The 11337-nt window shown below is 32.1% G+C and overlaps 1 protein-coding gene across 1 annotated transcript in view; it reads right to left on the reverse strand.

Annotated features, from left to right (window-relative positions):
• Positions 1-6347: 6347 nt before the first annotated feature.
• LOC122140912 (neoverrucotoxin subunit beta-like) overlaps positions 6348-11337 on the reverse strand; it is an 8146-nt gene continuing 3156 nt past the window's right edge. The window contains exons 3-5 of the mRNA XM_042746219.1: positions 11260-11337; positions 6766-6832; positions 6348-6605 (exon numbers count right to left, since the gene is read on the reverse strand). The exon at positions 11260-11337 is cut by the window's right edge and continues 292 nt beyond it. Coding sequence (XP_042602153.1) covers positions 6348-6605; positions 6766-6832; positions 11260-11337 — 403 coding nt within the window. The remainder of the gene's footprint in view (positions 6606-6765; positions 6833-11259) is intronic.

The following is an 11337-nucleotide window of genomic DNA, read 5'->3' on the forward strand; positions in this document are numbered from 1 at the left end:
AGCATAGCCTTCAGATTGGGGTTAAAGGATTGTATTGATATATGGCATATGAAAATACTCAAAATAAGATATGCTCTGATGGAACTGTTCTATAATACTTCTTAAATACACTTTTAAAATACTTTTTTAATCAGGGGTTTATCCTTTTTAATGTTAGTTAATCCTATCATTAAAACTATACATGTTCATGTTATTTCACAGTACATAAACTAATCTTAAAACAAAACTTTAAATAATTTTTTAATAAATAATATATTAAAATATTTTAAACTAAGCTTTAATTAATATATATATATATTGTTCATGTTAACTAATATAGTTAAATAATATAGTCTTTAACATTGGTACAAGCTAAGTATGAACAACATATTTTGTCTGTAATGGGAATATTTATTCCAGAATTTGAAAAAAAGTATATTTAAAAGAATATCAAATAATTTAGCAATATATACAGTAGAATTAGTTGCAATAATGCTTGCATTCCAGTGGATAGAAGATGTTAGTCCAGATAGAGAGATTATATGTTCAGACACAATGTCAGTGCTAAATAGTTTGGTTTCATATAAATCCATTAGAGAAGACATTTAAATAGTAATGGATTATACAGTAGAAAGAGGATTTAATAAACACATTTGATAGTTAAATAAATAAATCAAAGGAATAGGGGAACACACAAGCTGGGTTTTTTTTATATAAACACACAAAAACCACAAATACAACATTTCATAACAAAAAAAAAAAATAAAAAATAAAAAAAAAAATAACAAAAATTTTTATTTTAAATACATCTGAATAGAGGCAAGACTATCATCCATGTATGTATATAAACAGTTGGTGGCGGTATGTACCTATGATGTGGAATACGCCAAAAAATCCAAAGAAAAAGATAAAAGAAAGGCTCCGTTACCTGAAGGAAAAGGATAATGTTAATGAGGCAGCAGCGATTGAACAGGACTTTTATTTTGATCTGGTGGTGTGACGTCATAAGACTAGCTTCTTCGTCTGTTTCAGCTCAAGGAAGGTTTGTGGTTTTAAAATGTTAAATTGTTTTAATTAGTATGACACGTTCAGTATACTTTATAGTTTTTTTTTTGTTTTTTTTTTACAAGCTATGTAAAGTTTTTAATTATTATTCAATGTAGTATTGTAAAACTTTACGTAACATTAATGAATGTTATTTTGTGTAAATAAATAGCATGCACGTATTTGTAACAGAAACGGTGCGTCTAATTTTTTTTATAGTGAAGGCAAACAATACAAAGATGACACCAATGATATACAACTTTGTGTAGAGTTCACAACATGTAGCAACAATATGTCATCTGAACATACAAAACAAACAAACACTTTAACAATTGCTTAAAGAAAAAAGATAAAGAAAAAAGAACATGAGGGTCTACACTGAAAATGAAACAGTTTAGCAATGCTAGGTAAATAATGGTCAATTTGTCATTTTTTACAAAATTCATTCTGAATAGTACTGTAAAACTAAAAATTGTATCCAAGATAAATACTTTTATAAATATATAAAAAGTACACATTTATTTTAGTTCAAACTTTTATTTTAGATGCAATTCTGCACTATTTAGTAATCAGTTTACGGATAAGAGTAAAAAAAAAAAAAACATTACTACTTTAAAACAATAAGTGATTTCACAGATAAAAACAAAAAAGGAGACATTAATCATTTACCAGTTACCTAAATCCTCAATGCAATCATATAACTACAGGGATTCACCTCTGGCGAATTATATTAGCCAATGTTCTATTTGATTTTGTTCAGAGTGTGCTTAATTGACCAATTCCCATGATTCTGTTACTAGTCCGACAATGTGTGGTTGTCAAGCTAGCTGTCAGGATTCTAACTGTTACAATGTGTTGTTATGGTAGTTTCAGAGTGGAAAAAGTAAGTGGAACAGTTTACCCCCAGCTGGTTCACTCAGCCTACTGTCATACTTTACAACTAGGCTTACTCTACATTCCAGCCCTGAAGGTTACAGGGAAAGATGAGGAGTTGCTCTCTCCGTGTGGTTCCTCCAGGCCTTTTAGGTTCAATTCAAGTTTATTTTGTATAGCGCTTTTTACAATACAAATCATTGCAAAGCAACTTTACAGACAATTAAGTTTCTACAATATTTAGTAGTAGTAGTAGCTTATCAGTGACTGTCAGTTTATGTGCATATGACAGGAATTTTCAGAAAAATTAATACAAGATGTAGTCAACCAGACGATGAACACTATTAATAGCAATTATTATGTGCATGCATAGTAAGTAGCAATATTTGTTAGTTCGGTATGTTGTTTCAAGGTTAGCATCATCTGAGGTCCTCTGAGGGGTTGGCTTTATCTCTTCTCAAATGTTCTGGATCCAGACTGGAGCTTGTGTGGCAAAACAGAGAAACAAATAGAGACATCATTAGCGTAGCTTCTGTTCCAACCAAGTAAAATTAATTAGTTTAACCCAAGCTAAAGAAGAATAATGCGCATTTGATCAGATACAACTGCAGTCACAAATTATGAGATGCGTTATTTGAATGCTTGGCCAAAGAGGTGTGTTTTTAATCTAGATTTAAACAAAAAAAGGTTGAGGCAGCTTCTTCACCACATCCCTTTTAGGAACATGTGCCACATCATTTTCCTTTATAGCAAACTTGGGTCTCTCCCACTCTTTCGTGTTTCCCTGGATTCTTCTGAGAAAGTATTTCGTCATCCTCAACTTTCTCAACCATGCCAATGTTCCTGGTGTATTGTCTTGGCATGATGGCTTTTCTACAATGTTTATGACATTAAAAATAAAACATGTAATGTAATATTACATTAAAATATGTTTAATACTAAACTTAACATATGTTTCATGTCTAACTTTACCCCACCGCAACATTTAAAAAAAAAAACGATCTCTCTTAGCAATTCAGGCTAGTCTTCAGCTAGCATCATCACATGGTTTATATGTTGGTAGTTCATCAACATGTATGATATAAGTTTTTCTACCTGAATCAATTTGCTTTGGCACAACAGTTGATTAAGTTGACAGCAAGAAAATGTACTTTTACATGCAAAAAAAATATTTTTGTGAAAAAAAAATGCTTACCACAGCACCATGAGGTCCTCTCCTTCATGGCCAAGGGGAAATGGGAGAGACTTGAAGACATAATGGTCACATGACCACAGATGTGTTCCATTGCCTAGATACAGGGGGGTCTACTCCAAGCCACTGTCTCACATTACCCCGTTCTCCCCTACCAGCACTCGGCCGACTTTTCCGCTGTGCAGGTTACTAATAAATGCCTCAGTGCTTTTATAATTCGCATCATAGACCCGTCTACTCCAAGCGCCAAAATTAAATATTTAAAAAGTTACAGCAGGCCACTTCTTAATTTAATCCTCCCACTGTGTCATACACCGCGGGTTTAATAAATATTTACCATCACGGTGTTTAATAGTGTTCTGTGTGTGCCCCTCCATATCGCTCATAAGCTTCTTACGTACCGGCTAGCAAAGCGGAAGTTTTACGTCATCGTATCTACTTCAGGTTGCAAAATAAGGTGGATAGACAGTTTCATCAGGTGCACTCTAGAGGGACTACTTAGCTGTTGTTATTGATTCTATTTGATTCTATTAACTTTCTACCGGAAGTTAGGGTCACAAAAGCACGCATGCGCAGTACCGTTTGTTTTGTTTATGCCCTTGAAACCGTCTATACATATCTATGATAGTACCTGCATGAACGGTCATGTGACCTGTTTTTTTGGGTTGTGTAGTGTGGACAGAGATCGTTTCTGAAATGCAGTGAAAACTCAGTGTAGACGAGGATCGTTTTCATTTTTAAAACGCAGTTTTAAAACAAATACACACTAGTGTGAACAGAGCTGAAGTTTGGGTCACAAAAATATTACATTTGTATATATTTAATTTTGTGTTTATATATATATTCTAATTACATATATAGTTTTGTTTAAATTACTTGAATCTGTTATGAGTTTAATTCATTTTCTAAATTCTGAGTGACAGTTGAGAGTTTGAGAGTTATCATGATGACTGCAGCCCATCCTCAGACAACACAGAAGAGCCCAGAATAACATAACTCTCGTCTCTCTCTCTCATTTAATACTGAAGAGAATAATACACATTTAGCAGCTGCTGCTAATATTACTGTTTTAGCTTTTCATTTAAATCTATAATGTTCAATAGACTGCTGGAAGAAGGCCAAGGCTGTAGATGATAGATTGTTATTTGCTGATCTATAGGAAAATAAACAGGATATAGATGAGTGAAAAAAGTTTGGTCAAGCTGACTTTGTGTTGATGTTTTATAATATATCATTATTAACTTTCTTGAAAATCCATCAATGCCACCAAAGATGACTATATTGTACTTAGATTTTCAATAGACAACTCTGATTATAAAATTGAGTATTTCTTTTAGACAACAAAATCATGCATTAAAAAGTTTGAGATAGATTGCTGGATAGATACAGACAGAAAGACAGACAGATATATAGGACTACTTACCAGTAAGATTTTTTATGTTTTTTAAAGAAGTCTCTTTTATTCACCAAGCCACGATGCATTGAGGCCTTTACTCTCTCCCACTGAACCCCATGTCTATCTGTTACTTATTTCCTGTTAAGAACATGAAAATAAAGCAAGGGGAAAAAAACTTAAGATGAAAAAATAACTTTCACTATGCACCTTATGAAAACCAACCATCAAGTAATTAAAGTGTTGTTTTTTGGTGTATTGATTTATCATTTGTATAACCACACAAATATCGTAGTTAAACAATGGTATTTGAACCAAATTTGGTCATTTGTAGTTGCCATTATTTAACTACAATAACCATGTTTTTTGTTATTTTATTTATTTAAACCATCCATTGAGTAACCTGAGTTATGGACAACGACATGTTATCACTAATTGTCGTACATTTTGATAATTAATAATGTTTGTAATTAATTAAAGCCCGGTTGTCGTTTTGATGTAGTTAAAAACAAACCCACAAAAAGTGTAATTATAAAAATTAACAATGCTCATTTCCACAAACATACGTAATCAACATTTTGAAAAAGAAACCCTCAAAAAGGGTTATTATAAACATTAACGCTGCTCATTTTCATAAATATGTTTCAGCGCTTGATTTTGCACTGATCGGCCACATTAGTATCTTTAAATTATTGTATTTTATTTTTGTTTTTTATATTGAAGTAGGTTTGGCATGAAATCCTCAAAAAGGTTAATTATAGATACGGTGAGACAGAAACCCACCTGTTCGCCGCTCATTTTCATAAACGTGTTTCAGCGCTACTGTAAAATCACCACAGCGCCACCTGCTGTTCTGGAAGAGGAAGTTACTCAACTCCATTTGTGAGAAAATTAAGCCAAGAGATCGTATAAGAGGACGAGTGTCTCACAATCATAACAGACAAGCATTTGTATGCACTAAATGTGGTATTTGTTCAAAGGTTACATGCAGTTCGTAGGATTGATTGTATTTGTGAAATATGATGATGATGCTCATTTATTTATATTTGTAAAGCACAATAAGTTTATTTGTTACACATCTGCGAGTTCTCTCACTCTGACCTTCGTATTTGCAAATCACTTTCTGTCTGTTTGTGAGTCGAGTTTTCCTTTGCAAAGCAGATTAAGTTTGTTTGCAAAATACTGGATTTGTTTGTTTAATTTCAGCACATTATTCACTCCATAGAAATGACTTTAATCGTTCGTCACTGCTGAACCCGGGATTGGAAACAGTTTTGTTGTTTTGTTTTTTGGGAAGGGGTCGTCTTTGTCACACGTCAGAAACACCTATTTTACATCACAGTATTGAAATCCCTGGGATCTAGTGAATGTCCAAGCAACAGCTGTGCCATATACAGTCAGGATTTATGATCTTTATGAGCGGTGTTTAGATGATGTTAGTCTGATCTGTATGCAGTAAGGTTTGTTTGTCTCTGCTCTACTAACACTGTATACAGTCATACAGGTGCTGGTCATATAATTAGAATATCATCAAAAAGTTGATTTATTGTGAGGCCGGTTGGATGTACTGCCAAATTCTCTGAAACGCCTTTGGAGACGGCTTATGGTAGAGAAATGAACATTCAATTCACAGGCAACAGCTCAGGTAGACATTCCTGCAGTCAGCATGCCAATTGCACGTTCCCTCAAAACCATAGGTGTGATTGGCAAAGGACAAAAAAGCAAGAAACTATACGGTGCACTTACCATGACTACAAAACAGTGCACATTGAATTAAAAATACACACACACACAAACAACAACAAAATTTATATACATTTAATGAAAACATTGCAAACAGTACAAAACAGTGCACATTGAATTAGACTACTTCTGTTTCTTGGCAGCAAGCTTTTCAATGCTTTCAGCCACAGCTTTTGTCAGCTCAGTCTTTCTGGCATTGAAAGCTGATGCCACTAATGAGTCTTTGGCTGCCTTCTTTCGGGCTGGATTGGGAGCATGAAGTTCTGCCCTCCTTTTGTTATCTGCCCTGTATCTCCAGCTTGACAGTTTGAGATTTTGTACGAGTGATGGGTTGATGGGGCTGTCCCTTGACAGCCTGGAGTAGTGCTGAATTGCTGAGACCTGCATAGCATTCAAAATACATTTAAAAACTACAAACAACCAAAATTAAAACACATTAAGGCTGCTTGTTTTGGCCTGCATGATGTTGGCCATCATACTAAATGAAGACTCTACTTGAGGCCATCTTGGCAAGTGTTGGGTACCTCAATGTTTGTCTTACTGCATTCCACCACAGGTCAACTCTTGTGTCATCCGTCATTGGTGGCAACATCATGTCACTTGCATATCTAAGATAAGAATATAAGATATAAGATTATAAGACTCTCTTTAAATGAATTTATAAATTAAATAATAAAAAGGGAAGAAAAATATAAATACACATCTAAATTAAATGATTGAACAAAAAAATCATAAAAGGAGTAATGTGGGAAATATGCATCAAAGACTGGGCAAAATAGGGATGAATTCCAAAAAATCTGTCAATGACTTGCTGCTGACGTGCACGAAAACTAGCCATTTATTGGGCATTTCTTGTCCTCCCAGATGTTTTGTTTTTCCTTATTTCTATGGTGTCCTTTACATCTATTAAAAATAACATCTTTATTTCCCTCTATATTTTTGAAAGGTATCTTTTCTTGTGTTTTTGTTCAGCCATTTTGTCAGTGCCTCCGCCTGTAGGTATGTGCTTTATTATAGACTTCTATGATTGCTAATCCACAACAGATGATGATTACTAGGTTGAACGTTCAGAATACGATTCCATAGGTTATATTTCAGCACGAATTTCGCGAATGGACAGCGACTCTTAAGTAGCATGTAGAACGAGTTCACGTCACGTAAATTTTTTGGGAAAAGCGTGTGGAATTGCGGCGAGCGTTTGTAACCTTGCACGTACAGAGCGCTCTTCAGAGCTAAGATACATCGTTATCGGGAAACTCGACCAGATCAGTTTTAAGCATTCATTAAAGTGAATCGGTTCAAAGGACTCATTAGTGGACAGATATGCTCATATAAAGTTACTCCCAAATATATTTTTAGGTAGCACAGATTAAATTTCAGGAGCATATGCGACAAAAATGTTGGCAATTTCGAGCCTAGTAGAAGCTGCTAAGCTTTCTAGCTAGAAGTAAGCAATAACCAACATGGCGTTACTTTACTAAGTTAACCCAGAATCGTTTAACATTAATGTTATGGAATCATGACAAAAATGATCAATAGATTGGTTAAATTTAAAAAGAAATCTTAAAAAGAATCACACCCCTGTAAAACTTGCGACATCTGTGGCATTGTGCTGTGTGATAAAACCGTGCATTTTAGAGTGGCCTTTTATTGTGGCCAGCCTAAGGCACACCTGTGCAATAATCATGCTGTCTAATCAGCATCTTGGTATGCCATACCTGTGAGGTGGATGGATTGTCTCGGGAAAGGAGAAGTGCTCACTAACACAGATTTAGACAGATTTAAATTAAATTTATGCATTTAGCAGATGCTTTTATCCAAAGCTTCTTACAGTGCATTTAGGCTATCAATTTTTACCTATCATGTGTTCCCGGGGAATCGAACCCCCAACCTTGCGCTTGGTAACGCAATGCTCTACAACTTGAGCTACAGGAGCACTGTAGATTTGTGAACAAATTTGTGAAAGCACAGATTTATGAACAATATTTGAGAGAAATAGGCCTTTTGTGTACAGTACATAGAAAAAGTCTTAGATCTTTGAGTTCAGCTCATGAAAAATGGGGGCAAAAACAAAAATGTTGCATTTAGTTCAGTGTATGTGTATATATATATATATATATTATATATATTATATATATACATATATATATATATATTTATTATGTTTAATGGAACTGCTAATTTTACATTTTATGCATATAGCTTTACAGTAACTAAAGTAATGAGTAAAACATTATACTGTAAATACATTTATGGAAAGTTATATGACACTGTAAAATAAAAAAAATACACTAGAGTAGATTCCTTTATTATTTTAGAGTACAATGAAATTAAGTCTTTTTGCTATAAAATAAAATTACAGTAAGTTACGAGCAAACTGCTGCCAGCTAGATACTGTAATTTCTACAGGAAGGTTTTTTACAGTGTAGATATGAATTTACAGTTTATTTTAATATCAAAAATCTAAAAGGTGTGCAATATTTTTGACACCTACATGAACACTGTAAAGTTGGTTTTATGACTAAGTAATTCTCCTCAAATGCTATTGAGCTTTAAATTATGGCATATTTTGTGTTTGAGCCCATATTTGATCAAGAAAAATAGCAATATTTACATACAATTTGACAGTTTAAGAATAAATAATAAAAATCTAAAACGTGTGCATTATAATTAAAACAAAAATTAACACTTTACATGTGTTGACTTTAAACCATAATCCACAAACTCCATTGCAGTGAGAAAAGTGTATATTAATGATGTATGTAACTTTAAACACTATACACTGTCAATTTTAAAATCGGAAAATCGACAAACGACACCTCTGTGCATTTCGTTGGGTCGTTTGTAAAGTCACAGATACTGTACGGACAATATGGCTCAGTTTTTTTTTATGTATCTTGTTCTGCTCTGTCTCTCAGAAAAAGTGACTTTACGCAGGCTATACTGGATTTACATGCATTTCCTGTCAGAGGGAAAGCCGCGCCCCCAGCTATGACACCACCGACCAAGTCCATGGTTGACACCCTCTCATTAGCATGTTACGCAGAGGAAAAATACATGTGAAACTACATTCAGAAATAAATGAGTGATTAAAAGAAAAGAGTTAAGATGAGTTTAGCATTTCCTTAAACATTTCCCATTTACCCACCAATTTATTTAATTTATTTGGCTACTTTCATCACACGTGTAATTATTTATACATGCATTTAAACAAGAAAACATTTATTTATTTGCGTAAGTAAGAGTTTTTATTGATTTGTTTAATTGGTATATTTAAAATAATATCAAAAATAATATTTTGTTAATAATAATAAAATATTAATTTTACTTTATTGTTAATTATAACAATTAAACAAATCAATAAAATCTTAATATTTCAATAATTCTGTATTTTATTATTTTAAATACTGATTTTTTATTTTACAGTGGAACAAGGTTAATGTAGTAGTAACTTATCTAAATAATAAAAATACATAATATTTTGTTTAATATTAAATATTTATTTTATAGTATGAAAGGATTACTGCAATTATATCACTTTTTTATTGTTATAATAAAACAAAATGAAGTTATTATTTTGGTTATTATTATTAGTAGTATAACACTGACATGTTATTTTACAGAGCAGTATGATTACTGCAATAGTAAGAGTTTTTATTGATTTGTTTAATGGTATATTTAAAGTAAAATAAAAATAATATTTTGTAAATAATAATAACAACAAAATATTTTGTACTTTTATACTTTTATTAATATACTTTTAATAAATAAATATTAAAATAAATATTATAATATGAATATTATATTTCTTTAATAAACATTGCAGTAATATTATTGGAATTTTTTTTTATTGATTTGATTAATTGTAATATAAATAATAAAATTATAATATATTATTGATAAATATTATTGATATTTATGTTATTATATAACATAACATTTCTTTATTTCTTATAATATTTGTTATAATTTCAATTATAGTAATAACCAAAATAATCATTTTATTTCATTATTAAATACTGACTTTTTATTTTTAAGTGCAATATTATTACTGCAATAAGATTTTTTTTAACTGGTAAAAAATAAAATAAATTACATTCATATTTACTTATAATTTTTATTAATAATAATAATACATGCATACATACTTTATTTAAGAGTACAATAGTATTATTGTAATCATATTTCTTTGATTTGTTATCATTCAAATAATAATAAAAAAAAATCATATTGTAGTTGCTATTATTAATCAAATCAGCAGATTATACATGTTTTATCACGAAGTTTAGTTAGAATATATTTTATGAAATACTATGATTAATGTTTTATTATATAATGTCAGAAACTCTCCCGAAGCTCATGTCAGTCTTGTGAGGAATGAATTACATTCATGATACAAACATCAATTCAGATCTGATCTCAAGTTCATTTCTCACTGTGTTTTATTATTTATGAACACAAACAATAGAGAAAAATGAATGACGTACTTTTCAAAAACATGATTCCTGAAGAACTTTTCAACTGAAAGAACATTTTGATAGAAATAATACAAATGATTGATGTGACACTACAATAAAAACACAAATGTAGATAAACACACACACACACACACACTCACTCTCTCTCTCTCTCTCTTTCACTCACTCACACACACCCACACTCTCTCTCTCTCTCACACACACACACTGATCTCACTGTCTATATGAGGATTTGTGACACATTTATTCTGACTTATTTCAGTGACTGAAGTTCAGCTGCAGTATTAATGTCATGAAGAGACTATAACATCTCACTGTTACTGATTTATCATGCAGCTCAAAGCATTATGGGTAGAATCTCTCGTCAGTCTCTTCTGATTTATCAACACAGTTTAACTGAAGACAGAAAATTAACTCTAAACCCAGGATAGAGCAGCTAAGTGAATGTGGTTTGGACTGTGTAGATGAGGCTCATTGTGTTTCTGGAGACGCTGTAGAAGGACACAGTTCCTGCACTGTGATACGCTCTTATTCTCCTGACAGCATTATCAACATACATTCCTATTCTCCTGATGATGGACTTCACAGGGAGATCAGTCTCTATGTTACTGTGTATGAATGAGAAACTGTCAGGA

Source organism: Cyprinus carpio, chromosome A4 (genome assembly GCF_018340385.1).
Source record: "Cyprinus carpio isolate SPL01 chromosome A4, ASM1834038v1, whole genome shotgun sequence".
Lineage (NCBI taxonomy): Eukaryota > Metazoa > Chordata > Actinopteri > Cypriniformes > Cyprinidae > Cyprinus > Cyprinus carpio.